The sequence below is a fragment of the Salvelinus fontinalis genome, chromosome 4, assembly GCF_029448725.1.
Source record: "Salvelinus fontinalis isolate EN_2023a chromosome 4, ASM2944872v1, whole genome shotgun sequence".
NCBI lineage: Eukaryota > Metazoa > Chordata > Actinopteri > Salmoniformes > Salmonidae > Salvelinus > Salvelinus fontinalis.
Window position 1 is genome coordinate 63087295 of NC_074668.1, and position 18821 is coordinate 63106115.

At 44.2% G+C, this 18821-nt stretch overlaps 1 protein-coding gene across 1 annotated transcript in view; it reads left to right on the top strand.

Moving 5' to 3' along the window:
• The window catches only part of LOC129854158 (myosin light chain kinase 3-like), a 26869-nt gene continuing 8048 nt past the window's right edge, over positions 1-18821 (top strand). The window contains exons 1-6 of the mRNA XM_055920923.1: positions 1-790; positions 13028-13100; positions 13787-14084; positions 14833-15341; positions 15524-15629; positions 17447-17540. Of these exons, the coding sequence (XP_055776898.1) occupies positions 230-790; positions 13028-13100; positions 13787-14084; positions 14833-15341; positions 15524-15629; positions 17447-17540 (1641 nt within the window). The 5' untranslated portion in view covers positions 1-229. The remainder of the gene's footprint in view (positions 791-13027; positions 13101-13786; positions 14085-14832; positions 15342-15523; positions 15630-17446; positions 17541-18821) is intronic.

Sequence of the window (18821 nt, forward strand, 5' to 3'; positions counted from 1 at the left end):
CAAGTGGAAAGATAAGATAGCGGAGAGTTGGTGTTTATTTAAGTAGTGTCATGTCTCTGGCACATACAGACAACAGGGTCCGGCAGACTGCCTGAATGGGAGCGGAACAACACCACCTCGGGAGCTTGAACTAAAATAGATCCAATTCAGCTTGGAGCAAGGTGGATTAGCACAGCTTCCTTTGTTTCGCCTGACACTTGTTCCCTTCTGTGTGGAATTTCTTGGAACTATGAGTAAACCAGAGACATTGGCCTCCTGCATTGCCAAGATGTACGAGGGGGGTAAATTGGACAATGCTGGGGCCCCTTCTGGAGCAATGAAAAAGCCAACTAACAGCCTGCTGAACAGCCTGGGAGGCATGGAGGTCAAGCTGAATCAGCTTGAGGTGAAGGTGGAGCAGATAGCCTGTAGCCAGACAGAGGTCCTCAGGAGGCTGGATATGGTGTGCCAGGGCATGGGGACGCTGGAGAAGGACCTGGCCCAGCTCAGAAAAGACAGGGACCCCCAGGCGGGGGACAGGGGCTCTCGTGGAGGTGGAGGGGACCCAGCCTTGTTCTCGGAGGTCAGGGTACTGTGTGGGGAGACTGTGGCACTGCTGAAGAACCTGCAGCAGGAGGGTAAATGGCAACGGGAGAAAATTGAAGGAATAGAGAGCTCGGTTTCGGCCGTGGACAAGCTCTGGGGATATATGGGGGAGGTTTTCCGAAGCTCTAAGATAGTGGAGTTCATCTTGAAAGGCATCGTACCCTGGAGGAAACAGGGCCTACTGTACATCCAAGAGGAGGAGGAGGTCAGTGAGCTCATGCTAAGCAGGCTGGCACATCTTTGCCATTTCAGAACTAAATGTGATGTCCTTAGGTGCTTGAAAATGTTGGAGTTATGGTTTTAACATTTTATAATCCGTTCTTTTGTGAGCCATTAGCCACTTAATTTAACCTTTGGAAAGTACGCATTCTGTACTAAGTGCACTGTCATTATGTTTTGTTCTCACACTTTTTTTAAAATACTTTCTCATTCAAATGTTAACATGAGTTCAAATTAGTTCATTCGCAGTATAGGATATGCAATGTTCATCCTGTTTAATTCACCAAATGATGTGGTGTAAAATAAAGGGAACGATTTCTCTTTTGAAAATGACTAATCCATGCTTTGGGCTTGTGGGAAAGGACTTCAATGTTCGTGATTTGACTACTATAACAACATTTAACAAAAGATGCGAACTCTCAATAAGTGGTCATTGCTATTTTCTTAGGGCAGGAGCTAACATAATGAGGAAGTGTAAATTGAAGGTGGACGTTTGTCCAGCAAAATGTCAGTTGAAATCCCCAGTGCAAAGTGTTGCTACTATAGGAGCCTTGTGCAATGTCACTTAACCAGACGACCTCTGTCGCCGACTGTCTCTAGAATGTTTGTTCAGCTGTTGGGAAACAATGTGAGCTGTTTCAGTAATGTTACTGTCAAGATCAGGCTGTTTGCTAGCATTAAGTCCAAAGTGAAACTGAAGTGAGAGGGATTTTTCCCATTGACTGTATGCCCCCCCCCCCCCCCCCCCCCCCCCCGCCCCCAGGCACAGGACAATTTAGGGTAAAGAATCTCTTAGAAGGCAGATAATTAGGAATTAGAATAGTAATTCAATACGATCTTTTATTTTAAACGTTTAAACGTATTTTATCAGGGAGTCCCACTGAGGCCAAGGTCTCTTTTACAGATGAGCACTACAGAAAAGACCCACTTCAAAATGCAAGCAGAAAGGAAAACATGGTCATAAAAAACAAACACATTCATCAATAATAAAGCCCTCAATCAGCTTTCTGAATTGCCCTAGAGGCACCAAAATATTAAATGTAAAGTACATTTTAATATTAAATGTAAAGTACATTTAGAAGATTGTTCCACTAAAAGCTGATTTACCTAAGTCAGTAGAGACCAAAGGAATTTCCAGAGTTAGCCATCCCTGAGACCGGATGTGGTAACTCATATGTCTAAAGTTCAGTAAATATGTTAGCTACAGTGGGAGTTTTTGTAGAAGGGCTTTATATATGAAAACATAGCAATGTATCAACCTACGTGACATCAAAGAGCCAACCATTTTCTGGTTAGAGAATGCAGTGATGAGTACTTATGTCATGTTTTGTCATTTGATTATCATGTCTTGTCCCTGTGCTTCCCTTCCATTTGTCTCCCTCTGCTGGTCTTAGTAGGTTCTTTCCCTCTTTCTATCCCTCTCTCTTCCCCTCCCTCTCTTCCTCTCTCGTTCCGTTCCTGCTCCCAGCTGTTCCTCATTCTCCTAACTACCTCATTTAATCTTTCACACCTGTCCCCTATTTTGCCCTCTGATTAGAGTTCCTATTTCTCCCTGTGTTTTCCGCTTCTGTCCTTGTCGGATCTTTGTTTGATGTTTGCTGTTCTGTGTCCTGGTTCCGCCCTGTCGTGGTTTTGCCTTCATCAGATGCTGCGTGTGAGCAGGTGTCATCTAAGATATATCCTGGAGTACCGTTTTGTTTAAGACTGGAATAAAGACTCTGTTTTTGTTAAGTCGCTTTTGGGTCCTCATTCACCAGCATAACAGAAAGATCCGACCACAATGGACCCAGCGACTACGGATTCTCGCAACACTGCCATCAAGATCCAGGGAGCAATGCTCGGCAGACACGAGCAGGAATTGTCTGCTGCTCGTCATGCCGTTGAGACCCTGGCCGCTCAGGTTTCCAACCTCTCAGGACAGTTTCAGAGTCTTCGTCTCGTGCCACCTGTTACTTCCTGGTCTTCCGAGTCTTCGGAACCTAGGGTTAATAACCCACCATGTTACTCTGGGCAACCCACTGAGTGCCGCTCCTTTCTCACCCAGTGTGATATTGTGTTTTCTCTCCAGCCCAACACATACTCACGAGAGAGAGCTCGGATCGCCTACGTCATATCACTCCTTACTGGTCGGGCTCGGGAGTGGGGCACAGCTATCTGGGAGGCAAGGGCTGAGTGTACTAACGATTATCAGAGCTTTAAAGAGGAGATGATACGGGTTTTTGATCGTTCAGTTTTTGGGAAGGAGGCTTCCAGGGTCCTGGCTTCCCTATGTCAAGGTGATCGATCCATAACGGATTACTCTATAGAGTTTCGCACTCTTGCTGCATCCAGTGACTGGAACGAGCCGGCGTTGCTCGCTCGTTTTCTGGAGGGACTTCACGCTGAGGTTAAGGATGAGATTCTCTCCCGGGAGGTTCCTTCCAGCGTGGACTCTTTGATTGCACTCGCCATCCGCATAGAACGACGGGTAGATCTTCGTCACCGAGCTCGTGGAAGAGAGCTCGCGTTAACGGTGTTTCCCCTCTCCGCATCTCAACCATCTTCTCCCATCAGCTCAGAGACTGAGCCCATGCAGCTGGGAGGTATTCGCATCTCGACTAAGGAGAGGGAACGGAGAATCACCAACCGCCTTTGTCTCTATTGCGGTTCTGCTGGACATTTTGTCATGTCATGTCCAGTAAAAGCCAGAGCTCATCAGTAAGCGGAGGGCTACTGGTGAGCGCTACTACTCAGGTCTCTCCATCAAGATCCTGTACTACCTTGTCGGTCCATCTACGCTGGACCGGTTCGGCTGCTTCCTGCAGTGCCTTGATAGACTCTGGGGCTGAGGGTTGTTTTATGGACGAAGCATGGGCTCGGAAACATGACATTCCTCTCAGACAGTTAGGGAGGCCCACGCCCATGTTCGCCTTAGATGGTAGTTCTCTCCCCAGTATCAGATGTGAGACACTACCTTTAACCCTCACAGTATCTGGTAACCACAGTGAGACCATTTCCTTTTTGATTTTTCGTTCACCTTTTACACCTGTTGTTTTGGGTCATCCCTGGCTAGTATGTCATAATCCTTCTATTAATTGGTCTAGTAATTCTATCCTATCCTGGAGCGTTTCTTGTCATGTGAAGTGTTTAATGTCTGCTATCCCTCCTGTTTCTTGTGTCCCCTCTACTCAGGAGGAACCTGGGGATTTGACAGGAGTGCCGGAGGAATATCATGATCTACGCACGGTCTTCAGTCGGTCCAGAGCCAACTCTCTTCCTCCTCACCGGTCGTATGATTGTTGTATTGATCTCCTTCCGGGGACCACTCCCCCTCGGGGTAGACTATACTCTCTGTCGGCTCCCGGACGTAAGGCTCTCGAGGATTATCTGTCTGTTTCTCTCGACGCCGGTACCGTGGTGCCTTCTTCCTCTCCCGCCGGAGCGGGGTTTTTCTTTGTTAAGAAGAAGGACGGTACTCTGCGCCCCTGCGTGGATTATCGAGGGCTGAATGACATAACGGTTAAGAATCGTTATCCGCTTCCCCTTATGTCGTCAGCCTTCGAGATGCTGCAGGGAGCCAGGTTCTTTACTAAGTTGGATCTTCGTAACGCTTACCATCTCGTACGCATCAGAGAGGGGGACGAGTGGAAAACGGCGTTTAACACTCCGTTAGGGCATTTTGAATACCGGGTTCTGCCGTTCGGTCTCTCTAATGCTCCAGCTGTCTTTCAGGCATTAGTTAATGATGTACTGAGAGACATGCTGAACATCTTTGTTTTCGTTTACCTTGACGATATCCTGATTTTTTTCACCGTCACTCGAGATTCATGTTCAGCACGTTCGACGTGTACTCCAGCGCCTTTTAGAGAATTGTCTCTACGTGAAGGCTGAGAAGTGCGCCTTTCATGTCTCCTCTGTCACTTTTCTTGGTTCTGTTATTTCCGCTGAAGGCATTCAGATGGATCCCGCTAAGGTCCAGGCTGTCAGCGATTGGCCCGTTCCTAAGTCACGTGTCGAGTTGCAGCGTTTTCTCGGTTTCGCTAATTTCTATCGGCGTTTCATTCGTAATTTCGGTCAAGTGGCTGCCCCTCTCACAGCTCTGACTTCTGTCAAGACTTGCTTTAAGTGGTCCGGTTCCGCCCAGGGAGCTTTTGATCTCCTCAAGAAGCGTTTTACATCCGCTCCTATCCTTGTTACTCCTGACGTCACTAAACAATTTATTGTCGAGGTTGACGCTTCAGAGGTGGGCGTGGGAGCCATTCTGTCCCAGCGCTTCCAGTCTGACGATAAGGTTCATCCTTGCGCTTACTTTTCTCATCGCCTGTCGCCATCGGAACGCAACTATGATGTGGGTAACCGCGAACTGCTCGCTATCCGCTTAGCCATAGGCGAATGGCGACAGTGGTTGGAGGGGGCGACCGTTCCTTTTGTCGTTTGGACTGACCATAAGAACCTTGAGTACATCCGTTCTGCCAAACGACTTAATGCACGTCAAGCTCGTTGGGCGTTGTTTTTTGCTCGTTTCGAGTTCGTGATTTCCTATCGCCCGGGAAATAAGAACACCAAGCCTGATGCCTTATCCCGTCTCTTTAGTTCTTCTGTGGTTTCTACCGACCCCGAGGGGATTCTCCCTGAAGGGCGTGTTGTCAGGTTGACTGTCTGGGGAATTGAGAGACAGGTAAAGCAAGCGCTCACTCACACTGCGTCGCCGCGCGCTTGTCCTAGTAACCTTCTGTTTGTTCCTGTCTCTACTCGTCTGGCTGTTCTTCAGTGGGCTCATTCTGCCAAGTTAGCTGGCCACCCCGGTGTTCGGGGTACGCTTGCTTCTATTCGCCAGCGGTTTTGGTGGCCTACTCAGGAGCGGGACACGCGCCGTTTCGTGGCTGCTTGTTCGGACTGCGCGCAGACTAAGTCAGGTAACTCTCCTCCTGCCGGTCGTCTCAGACCGCTTCCCATTCCTTCTCGACCATGGTCTCACATCGCCTTAGACTTTATTACCGGTCTGCCTTCGTCTGCGGGGAAGACTGTGATTCTTACGGTTATCGATAGGTTCTCTAAGGCGGCACATTTCATTCCCCTCGCTAAGCTTCCTTCCGCTAAGGAGACGGCACAAATCATCATTGAGAATGTGTTCAGAATTCATGGCCTCCCGTTAGACGCCGTTTCAGACAGAGGTCCGCAATTCACGTCACAGTTTTGGAGGGAGTTCTGTCGTTTGATCGGTGCTTCCGTCAGTCTCTCTTCCGGGTTTCATCCCCAGTCTAACGGTCAAGCAGAAAGGGCCAATCAGTCGATTGGTCGCATTTTACGCAGCCTTTCGTTTCGAAACCCTGCGTCTTGGGCAGAACAGCTCCCCTGGGCTGAGTACGCTCACAACTCGCTTCCTTCGTCTGCTACCGGGCTATCTCCGTTTCAGAGTAGTCTTGGTTACCAGCCTCCTCTGTTCTCGTCCCAGCTCGCCGAGTCCAGCGTTCCCTCCGCTCAGGCTTTTGTCCAACGTTGTGAGCGCACTTGGAGGAGGGTCAGGTCTGCACTTTGCCGTTACAGGGCGCAGACTGTGAGAGCCGCCAATAAACGTAGGATTAAGAGTCCTAGGTATTGTCGCGGTCAGAGAGTGTGGCTTTCCACTCGTAACCTTCCCCTTACGACAGCTTCTCGCAAGTTGACTCCGCGGTTCATTGGTCCGTTCCGTGTCTCTCAGGTCGTCAATCCTGTCGCTGTGCGACTGCTTCTTCCGCGACATCTTCGTCGCGTCCACCCTGTCTTCCATGTCTCTTGTGTCAAGCCTTTTCTTCGCGCTCCCGTTCGTCTTCCCTCCCCCCCTCCCGTCCTTGTCGAGGGCGCACCTATTTACAAGGTACGGAAGATCATGGACATGCGTTCTCGGGGACGTGGTCACCAGTACTTAGTGGATTGGGAGGGTTACGGTCCTGAGGAGAGGAGTTGGGTTCCATCTCGGGACGTTCTGGACCGTTCGTTGATTGATGATTTCCTCCGTTGCCGCCAGGGTTCCTCCTCGAGTGCGCCAGGAGGCGCTCGGTGAGTGGGGGGGTACTGTCATGTTTTGTCATTTGATTATTATGTCTTGTCCCTGTGCTTCCCTTCCATTTGTCTCCCTCTGCTGGTCTTAGTAGGTTCTTTCCCTCTTTCTATCCCTCTCTCTTCCCCTCCCTCTCTTCCTCTCTCGCTCTCTCTCTATCGTTCCGTTCCTGCTCCCAGCTGTTCCTCATTCTCCTAACTACCTCATTTAATCTTTCACACCTGTCCCCTATTTTGCCCTCTGATTAGAGTTCCTATTTCTCCCTCTGTTTTCCGCTTCTGTCCTTGTCGGATCTTTGTTTGATGTTTGCTGTTCTGTGTCCTGGTTCCGCCCTGTTGTGGTTTTGCCTTCATCAGATGCTGCGTGTGAGCAGGTGTCATCTAAGATATATCCTGGAGTACCGTTTTGTTTAAGACTGGAATAAAGACTCTGTTTTTGTTAAGTCGCTTTTGGGTCCTCATTCACCAGCATAACAACTTAAACTGTTGCCTGTAATGATAAACTGCATCTAACGGCTTTAATGCCGTGGCAGCTGCGTTCATATAGATGATGTCGCCATAGTCTAGCACCGATAGGAACGTCGACTGAATAATCTGCTTTCTACTATTTAGCGAGAGCCAGGACCTATTTCTACAGAAGAAGTCCATTTTTATTCTCAGCTTCTTAACTAACTCATCACAGTTTTTAAAAGACAGCTATTTCCTCTATCCAGATGCCCAGATATTTGTAAGCAGGGACACGTTCAATATGGACACCATCAAAAGTGCATATGCGTAAATCATCACTCAAGAAAACATCCATCCTCCTGTGTGGCTCAGTTGGTAGAGAGAAAGAAGCCTGTAGATTATTTATTTTCAAGTTGTATATTATTGCATTTGCAACGCCTGGGTTGTGGGTTTGATTCCAATGGGGGACAAGTAAAAAAAAATGTATGTACTCACTACTGTAAGTCGTGTGTCTGCTAAATGACGTAAAGGTAAACAACAAATACTTAGTTTTACCTGCAATACTAATATCAGGTCAGTAGAGTTTTTCTGTAACACAATGTATGCAGACTGAATTTCAGATAGAGCCTGGTCAACTGTGGGGGGGGGGGGAGACAAGTCAATATTGTTAATGTAAACCATACAGGGACCAGAACCCTGTGGGACACCTTTTTGTAATATCCAGGAAACCTGATTTAACACCATCAGTAGATACACAATGAGTTCTATCTGTCTAGTAATTTATTAAGCAGTTACATGCAGCCTGGTCTAGGCCAATTGAGTAAAGCCTTTGAATTAGCAGTGAGTGATCAACAGTATCAAAAGCTTTTGACGGGTCAATGAAGAGGGCAGCACAATGTTGTCTTTTATCCATACAGTTAACCACATCATTTATAACTAGGGATGCAGCAGCGATAGTTTTTAGACCAGGTTATAGCACTGACTGATGTACATTTAGAAAGCATTTCAAAGATAAGAAAAATCTTAGCTGAGAATTAAGGATTCTAATAGTTTAGCTAGGCAAGAAAGTTTAGAAATAGGGTGATTTTTAATTATTTAGGTCACAAGCATCTCCACCTTTGTGAAGGGGGAGTACATGGGCCGCCTTTCAAACCTTGGGGATAGTACCAGATATAATAGTCAGGTAAAAAATATGGGTTAATTATTCAGGAGGGCAGAGAGCTGCAGCAAAAATGGGTCAAGCATATCAGCCTCAGTGGATTTGTTTTACATCAGTCTTTAACAAGGCATCTAGCACATCACAGATAGTAAATTGTTGAAATTAAAACAAAGATGCACTAGATTTGACGGGTTCACCATCCAGTCAGCTAGAAGCTGGCGAAGGGAAGCGCAGTCAATTGACTGACCAAGGTCAGTTAAACCACCAATTCTCTCAAATAAAACTAAAAAGCATCACTTATCCCATTCTTCTCAGTTAAGATGCCAGAGTCAGACAGAACTTGTTTAGGCAGGGATGAAGAGGAATTTGTACGCTTCAGTGCATTTACTGTTTTCCCAAAATGTAGAAGGATCACCAGCAGGGTCAACGCTTAGGAAGTAGGTTGACTTAGCTTTCTTAATCGAGATAGTATCGGTTTCTTAATTGTCTGAAAGATTGCCAATCCACTACAGAGTCAGTTTAACTTGCTTTGACCCAGGCCTGATTTCTCACCTGAATGAGCTTAGATAGCTCAGAAGAAAACCAAGAGTTAGATCTATCTTTGGATTGTTTAATAGGGGCGTGTTTATCTGCCTGAGGAATACATTTGGAGGATACATTTTCTAGCGCCAACTCAGGGTTAGGAATACAGGATACAGTGGCTCAATCAGAGTAGAACATGTCATGTATTGACCCTTGAGGAGAAACATTTTAAAAAGTTCTGTTCTTAATTAAATGAGAATTAGTATTTTGCTGTTTCGTATCTCTAATACATACTATGGGACAATGATCATTGATATCATATGTAAATACCCCGCTAGACAAATACTTATGCGGGTTAGTAAGAATTAAATCAATCAAGGAGGAGTTAACAGGGTTTTTCACATTTAGCCATGTGGGTTTTGAGATCAATTGAGTGAGTTTAAAATCAATGCATATACTCTTAAATTGATCTGAGGCCAGGGATAGCCAATCCAGATTCAAATCCACCAAAATGACCAACTCCGAAGACAGAAAAGGTGTTAAACACTCAGATATTGTTTTACAAGACGTATATTGGTGCTATGTGGCCTTAATGGCCACACAAGTACTCTAAAATCTCTACCAGGTACAGCCAGAAAAGGAGCCATTTAGCCCAATATTGGACTGCTTAGTTTAAGGACCTTACATGTTCTGTTTAAAGGGTGAATTGGCTGTGGAAGCCAAAACAGACAAATACAGTACTCCATCTAAATGTGAATCGAGTGTCTACTTTGGTTAAGTTCTAGAAATATAAATCCTCTACTTTCACATCACTTCAAAATACACACTTACTGTACACTATTTTAACACCGTTGCAGACAATGTTATTTTTCAGTGACAACACATTTGTGGCATCTGTCTTCCGTTTACACACAGCTGTATAAAGATGCAGATAGCTAATTAGCACAGGTAGTCCACTCCCTCTGTTTTCCGTTTCAACAAGCACTGTTACATAATATGGCTAAGTTGGAACCCTAACGCTATAAAGGTGTGTACAAATTTGACTTCTGTTTTTTGCAAATTATTGTATGAAAGGTTGCTGATCGGAAACAAAAATCCTCCCTATTGAAGACGCCTTCGTCCAATGACTCTTATGTGTAGTGTAATGTAATGGAACTGAGAGTCAGGATAAAGGGCTACTAAGCACTGTGCTTCTGCCTCGGCATTGCTTGCTCTTAGGGGTTTGAGGCTCGGTAGCTGTAAAAAATAAAACTTTGACTGCCGATGTACAAAGGGCTTTATAAAATACATTTGACTAATAGATTGAATTGTAGATCTTTTTGGGGTGGAGATTAGAGGTCGACCGATTATGATTTTAGAACACCGATAGCGATTATTGGAGTACCAAAAAAAGCCGATACTGATTAATCGTCCGATTTAAAAAAAAAATGTAAAAAAAACATTGTATTTGTAATAGTGACAATTACAACAATACGGAATGAACATTTTTATTTTAACTTAATATAATACAAAAATTAAATCAATTTAGCCTCAAATAAATAATGAAACATGTTCAATTTGGTTTAAATAATGCAAAAACAAAGTGTTGAAGAAGAAAGTAAAAGTGGAATATGTGCCATGTAAAAAAGCTAACGTTTAAGTTCCTTGCTCAGAACATGAGAACATATGAAAGCTGGTGGTTCCTTTTAACATGAGTCTTCAATATTCCCAGGAAAGAAGTTTTAAGTTATAGTTATTATAGGAATTATAGGACTATTTCTCTCTATACCATTTGTATTTCATATACCTTTGACTATTGGATGTTCCTATAGGCACCATAGTATTGCCAGTGTAACAGTATAGCTTCCGTCCCTCTCCTCGCCCCTACCTGGGCTCGAACCAGGAACACATCGACAACAGCCACCCTCGAAGCATCGTTACCCATTGCTCCACAAAAGCCGCGGCCCTTGCAGAGCAAGGGGAACAACTACTTCAAGGTCTCAGAGTGAGTGACGTCACCGATTGAAACGCTATTAGTGCGCACCCCGCTAACTAGCTAGCCATTTCACAACGGTTACACCAGCCTAATCTCGGGAGTTGATAGGCTTGAAGTCCTAAACAGCTCAATGCTTGAAGCACAGCAAAGAGCTGCTGGCAAACGCACAAAAGTGCTGTTTGAATGAATGTTTACAAGCCTGCTGCTGCCTACCACCGCTCAGTCAGACTGCTCTATCAAATATCAAATCATAGACTTAGTTATAACATAATAACACACAGAAATACGAGCCTTAGGTCATTAATATGGTCAAATCCGGAAACTATAATTTCGAAAACAAAACGTTTATTCATTCAGTGAAATACCATTCCGTATTTTATCTAACGGGTGGCATCCCTAAGTCTAAATATTGCTGTTACATTGTACAACCTTCAATATTATGTCATAATTGTAACGCTCGTCTAAGTCGTCCTCCTCATCTGACGAGGAGAGGCAAGAAGGATCGGACCAATATGCAGCGTGGGTTGAATACATAATGAATTTATTTAAGGACGAACACGAAGAACTTGATAAATGACAAAACAACAAACGACGTGAACAGACCTGAACTTGAGAACAAAACGCATGAACAGGAACGAACACATACACGAACGAAAACGAAACAGTCCCGTGTGGTGCGACATACACAGGCACAGGAACAGTCACCCACAAACAAACAGTGTGAACAGCCTACCTTAATATGGTTCTCAATCAGAGGAAACGTAAAACACCTGCCCCTGATTGAGAACCATATCAGGCTAATTGACAAGAAGCCAACATAGAAACACATAACATAGAATGCCCACCCCAACTCCCGCCCTGACCATACTAAACAAATACAAAAACAAGGGAAAACAGGTCAGGAACGTGACAATAATTATGTACAATTCTGGCAAATTTAATTAGGGTCTTTGTTTGGAATAAATGGTCTTCACACAGTTCGCAACGAGCCAGGCGGCCAAACTGCTGCATATACCCAGACTGCTTGCACGGAACGCAAGAGAAGTGACACAATTTCCCTAGTTAATTCATGTTAGCAGGCAATATTAACTAAATATGCAGGTTTAAAAATATATACTTGTGTATTGATTTTAAAGAAAGGCATTGATGTTTATGGTTAGGTACACATTGGTGCAACGACAGTGCTTTTTTCGCGAATGCGCTGGTTAAATCATCACCCGTTTGGCGAAGTAGGCTGTGATTCAATGAGAAATTAACAGGCACCGCATCGATTATATGCAACGCAAGACAAGCTAGATAAACTAGTAATATCATCAACCATGTGTAGTTAACTAGTGATTATGTTAAGATTGATTGTTTTTTATAAGATAAGTTTAATGCTAGCTAGCAACTTACCTTGGCTTCTTGCCGCACTCGCGTAACAGGTAGTCAGCCTGCCACGCAGGCTCCTCGTGGAGTGCAATGTAATCGGCCAGAATCGGTGTCAAAAATGCCGAATTCCGATTGCTATGAAAACTTGAAATCGGCCCGAATGACTCGACCATTCCGATTAATCGGTCGACCTCTAGTGGAGATAGTGCAGTTTAATTTTGTGTTAGGCAGACAGATGGCCTCTATAATGAGAGCCAGTAAGGTATGCCGTGCGAACACAGATCACAACAACATTGCTTCTTGCCCACCCATGCTATGAACCTGCGGTGTACTTCCAGGCCATATCCACTGCTGGCATCTCCCAGTTACTCATGGCTTAGTGTAAACTAATAACAGAGTCCAGCTGAGTCGGCCCAGTAGGCATCTGTTATCAGTTATGTGTTGTCATTTCAAATATGCCATACCAGTTCATCATTAATACTAAAAAGACCATGCCTCAATCATACTCCATGCCTCAAGTCCATGCCTGACGTATTGGCAATGTGGTGATGAGTGGATGTGAACAACATGTAGATAAGATATTTCAGCTTTTAACTTTTTTATTTATCCTGTTTGCTATATGTGGTTTATCTTGTTCAAACTATACCACATTGGTGGGAGAATGATTGTTAAACCTGATTGTGATGAAGTAGTAAGCAACAATATATATGAAAGATGTTCTCTTCCCTCAGAAAACTAAATCAGAAGATAGCAGAGTAAAGCCTAAAGTCACTCTTTGCGACCAGGGGACTCAAATCGCCACAGGTAAGCTGGACTTGTCTCTGTATTATCTGTTGGCATTGATACATATTTTTCAGTTAATGTTTTTTCAATTTAATGTAATTTAAAAAAATTTAACCTTTATTTAACTAGGCAAGTTAGTTAAGAACAAATTCTTATTTACAATGACGGCCTACACTGGCCAAACCCGGATGACGCTGGCCAATTGTGCGCCGCCCTCTGGAACTCCCAATCATGGCCAGTTGTGATACAGCCTGGATCAATCAATCAATGAATCAATCAAACATTATTTGTACAGTGTGTGTAAAGCTGTCATCAAGGCGGCTACTTTGAAGAATCTCAAATATATTTTGATTTGTTTAACATTTTTTTGGTTACTACATGATTCCACAACATGTAGAATCATGTCGTGTTGATAGTGTTGATTCATAGTGTTGATGTCTTTACTATTGTTCTACAATGGTAGAAAATAGTACAAATAAAGAAAAACCCTTGAATGAGTAGGTGTGTCCAAACTTTTGACTGGTAATGTATATCCCATTTCTTACATCAAATGTGTTTTAAGGTGCTTTCAGTCAATGTTGACCAGTTACTGACAACTGCCTGGATGTTTTCTGCAAAGTTAATGTGAGTGGGTGGGGATTTCGTAAGCAAATGAGTGATTACTTGTGCTAATTCCTTTTGGTATATATGCTGCTGTTCTCCCACAGGTGACCAGAAGGCGGTAGAGCTCCCTGTAAAGGAAGCGAAGGCCGCAGACCATGGAGTGGAAGTCCCAACTCCTCCTGAGCCTGATCCCTGCAGTTCATCCGAAGCTCTCACCGAGGGCCTTGCAGTCGACGAGGCCTTATTCCCATCTAGCAATAATGATTGGGGTAGTAAAGGCTCTCGCAAGCCCAAAGAGGTCACCTTAAAGAGCAGAGGGCCCACCAGAGTCCAGACCTTCGCCCCTGATGTGGTCGTAGCTCAGGTGGAGGTCACCATCGAAGTACTCTCTGAGCTGAGGAGGTAGGCTTTCACTGATTCTTAACCAATAGAAAATGCCAGGTATCCAAAGTGCAATCTCTCTTGCTATTAAGTGTTTCTTTTGTCAACAAATAGCCGTACCATTACTCCCAACAGGGTTATGAAAAGCGTGACAGGTGGATTTGTTGTGTTGACATCAATTGTCATCAAAGAGGTCTAACAAAGCACCTTCAATCCCTGATGTATACTTTCAGCTAGAAATGTGAAAGCACAGGGGGGGATTTAATAAATTATCCTCAAGCTAAACCCCACTGCTGTCTTTTCATGTCTCTAATGAAAGGGTTTCAAGTGGCAGTGGGCTCTCACTCTGAGTAGGGTGAGCAACATGAGGTACATGCTAATGGGGATAAAGAACATCAAAGGGTCCTTCTGTTGTTGCCAATTTGTTACCTGCCTACTCTAAGTGGCATTTCAAGAATGGGGGTACTTAGGATGAGAATCAGTATCTCACTGCTCATAGTAACAATATGAGTTATAGGCTATCTATATTTTGACCTGCGCTCTTGGAGCCAGGAGCATAATATTTTCACTGTACCCTGCAATTACATCTGCGTCCCTGTACATGTGACTGATAAACACACCCTAATCTAAAATGTAATCTAATATATTGTTGTCACGTTGGTTTCATTAGTTACATGTATATTCTGTTTCATTAACATTAATGAAGAAAAAGTGTAGGTCTATGCATTGTTCAAACATTGACTGTTTTGTAATGTTACTGTGTTGCTAGGACTCCTGATGTGACCATGATTTCGGTGAGCAGTGAGTTAGACAGTCAGTACATCAAAGTCAAGGAGACAGAGGTTCCACAAGGTCCAGAGCGCACTGTATCACAGCCACCTATCTCCACCACTGAGGAACAACTGCTGGAGAAAGCCCCTGAAAGTGTTTTTCTTCCTTCCAAGAATGACACTCTCCCTGAAGAGGACTTTACAAAGGCTGCAGTCAGTCCTCAGGAGCCTGTTATCATTGTAACACCACCAACCCCGTACAGCAGTGCGCTAACAAGCCCACTGGATGTGGTCACCAAACCAGAGTCCGTAAGGATTGTCCCTCAGGTCCAGCCTGAGCCGGTGGCGGCCACAGAGCAGCACAAACCTGTTCCACCTCAACCCGAGTCTGAGACAGTGAAAGACTCTGCAAAACAAGTTATCCCTCAGCCAACTCCCTCTTTAGTTGTTAAAAACCCTACAGCAGCTGCACAGGCGGCAGGCCTGGATGCACAACTATTGGTCATAGGTAAGAAGTGCAATATCAATGTCATTTTCATCACAATATGGATTTCACAGCGTTATGTTACTGGGTGAAATGCAGTATGAAATATGCTCCTCATGGACTGTCAATCTTCCAATAAGTCCACAGATCATTACCCATACCACCAAGCATATAATAAATCATGCTCCGGTGCCCTTCTTTTCCAGATGACTGCCCACCCTTGCCCGCTCCCTTTGAGCACCGCATTGTGAGTGCCAAGCAAGTCCCGATGGGCTCTTATTACGCTGTAAAGCCTAACGCGGTTCTTGGAGGGTGAGTCCTAATTCTTAAGGGCAACGAGAATGTGTTTACCGTACACACAGACTGTGGTGTTGCATATATTATTCCCATTATAGTTAACCCCCCAAACACAACATACTTACTGTAAGTGAGGGTTACCAACTGATATTCTACTGCTATAAATACACTGTCAGGTTGGCATCTACCCAATGATGTTGACTGACAGTAACGATGTAGAAAACACAAGAGGAGCAGCTTGCTGCAGCAGTGGTAACCAGGTGCAGCATTAGCAGATGAACAGGGCTAGCAGACTGACAGACTGTGCAGTATAGCATGATAGCAGGCGATGGGCAAAGCAAGGAGAGAGAGTACGTATCAGCAGCAGAGCTGAACAACTGGCAACAGAGACATGGCTAATCCCCCACAGAGTCTGCAAATAAGCACTGGCTTATTTTATGCTTGTCATGGACAGGGTTTATTTTGGGCAGGTGTTGAGTGGCCATTTGCATAGGGGCTTTTTAAAATCTCCATGGTCCATGTAGAGTAGAGTAGAGGCGCTCTCTCGCTACATAAAAAAGTTGGCTTAGTAAACTCTCCATGTGTGGCGGATGATGATATACCTCCAATGAAACCAGAGGAGTAAAACAGGTCCTTGGAGTATGTCTGCAAAGCCCTGACCGAGGTCAACGCAAAGGATACCCCTCAAGATTGACTGCTTGTGGGTCTGTGCTGTGCTCTTTGGTGCCTTTGTCGGGGTGTATGAAGCCTTGAGTTCTAGCATTTTAAAGGTTCTAGATAACCTGAAGCACAGATTCCGAGAATACCACGTAGAGTCTGCTTGCGCGGCTAGGATGTATATATGTATGTTCATAAATGTCCATGAACAAATATTCGTGTTCACACCTGTTTCTTTCACATGTACCCTACTGTTCAAAAGTTTGGGGTCACTTAGAAATGTCCTTGTTTTTGAAAGAAAAACTATTTGTCTTATTTTATGTCCATTAAAATAACCTGAAATTGATAAGAAATACAGTGCAGACATTGTTAATGTTGTAAATGACTATTGTAGCTGGAAATGGCAGATTTCTTTATGGAATATCTACGAAAAAGTACAGAGGCCCGTTATCAGCAACCATCACTCCTGTGTTCCAATGGCACGTTGTGTTAGCTAATCCAAGTTTATCGTTTTATAAGGCTAATTGATCATTAGAAACCCTTTTGCAATTATGTTTGCACAGCTGAAAACTGTTGAGCTGATTAAAGAAGCAATACAACTGGCCTTCTTTAGACTAGTTGAGTTTCTGGAGCATCACCATTTGTGGGTTCGATTACAGGCTCAAAATGTCTTGATACAAAGAACTTTCTTCTGAAACTCCTCAGTCTATTCTTGTTCTGAGAAATGAAGGCTATTCCATGCGAGAAATTGCCAAGACACTGATGATCTGGTACAATGCTGTGTACTATTGCTTTTTTAATCAGCATAACAGTTTTTAGCTGTGCTAACATAATTGCAAAAGGGTTTTCTAATGATCAATTAGCCTTTTAAAATTATAAACTTGGATTAGCTAACACAACGTGCCATTGGAACACAGGAGTGACGGTTACTGATAATGGGCCTCTGTACACCTATGTAGATATTCCCCAAAAAATCTGCCATTTCCAGCTTCAATAGTCATTTACAACATTAACAATGTCTACACTGTATTTCTTATCAATTTCATGTTATTTTAATGGACAAAAAAAAGTGTATTTTTTCTCCAAAAACAAGGACATTTCTAAATGACCCCAAACTTTTGAACGGTAGCGTATGCAAAGTATCTACGCACTCATAAGTGTCCTTGTTTCCATAGGGGACGTTTTGGGCAGGTCCATAAGTGCGCAGAACTGTCGTCGGGCCTAATCCTCGCTGCGAAGTTGATCAAAGTAAAGGGAATGAGAGAGAGAGTAAGTGGATATACAACAACAGACCTGTGGTCTTTGTACCCCTCCTCTCTCTGACTCCAACCTTACACACCCACCCTGACCTCTCTCTATGTTCCTGTCAAGTTTATTTATGAGGTTCGATGTGAGCAATTCTCTAGCCGCAGATTAAAGAGCTAGTCACACTTACAAACACGCACGGGTACACACACACACACACACACACACATGCATACTAGCTCTCTCTATCTCAAAATAAATAAATAAATACTTTGCAACGAAGTTAAAGTTGCAATATCTAACTTTTGGGGTGAACTGACCAAATTCACATAGAAATCTGAATTATTGATCTGTTATTTTCATTGAAATCAAGTTTAAAGCCGGGTGTACAGTACACAATTTTCACCCTGATTTAGCTATCCCAGACAAGTTTTTGGAGATTAGAGACAAAATCCCAATGTCGTTGCCTACTCGGGGCGTGCGGCCGTCACAGACTCTCATTTAATGTGAGCGTGTCAGAGAAACAATCTGAGGGCTACCGATCTCGCCGCTGAGCAGTCCCAGACGTCCCAATATTTTCAAACGTGTTTGATTTTATCGGCGCAAAATCTGCAATGCGCTTGTTGTGTGAGATGTGCAACAACAATTTTTGTGAACGGTGATCAACAGTAGCCAATGAGCGCTCGCCAGAGAAGAAGCCAGTGAGATGACGTAGTATCACATCACCCAGAATGTGTACTCTCCTGCAGGAGCCATGACTACTACTAGTGTTTTATTATCCCTTATTTTACCAGGTAAGTTGACTGAGAACACGTTCTCATTTACAGCAACAACCTCAGGAATAGTTACAGGGGAATGAATGAGCCAATTGGAAGCTGGGGATGATTAGGTGGACATGATGGTATGAGGGCCAGATTGGGAATTTAGCCAGGACACCAGGGTTAACACCCCTACTCTTACGATAAGTGCAATGGGATCTTTAGTGACCACAGAGAGTCAGGATACCCGTTTAACATCCCATCCAAAAGATGGCACCTTACAAAGGGCAATGTCCCCAATCACTGCCCTGGGGATTTTTTTTTTTAGACCAGAGGAAAGACTGCCTCCTACTGGCCCTCCAACACCACTTCAACAGCATCTGGTATCCCATCCAAGAACCGAACAGGACCGACCCTGCTTAGCTTCAGAGGCAAGCCAGCAGTGGGATGCAGGGTGGTATGCATTTGTAGTTGCCTTTGACCAAAGCAAAAGTGTAAAATCGTTACAGCTATGAAGTTCAGAAGTAATGTTATTCAATTCAAAATG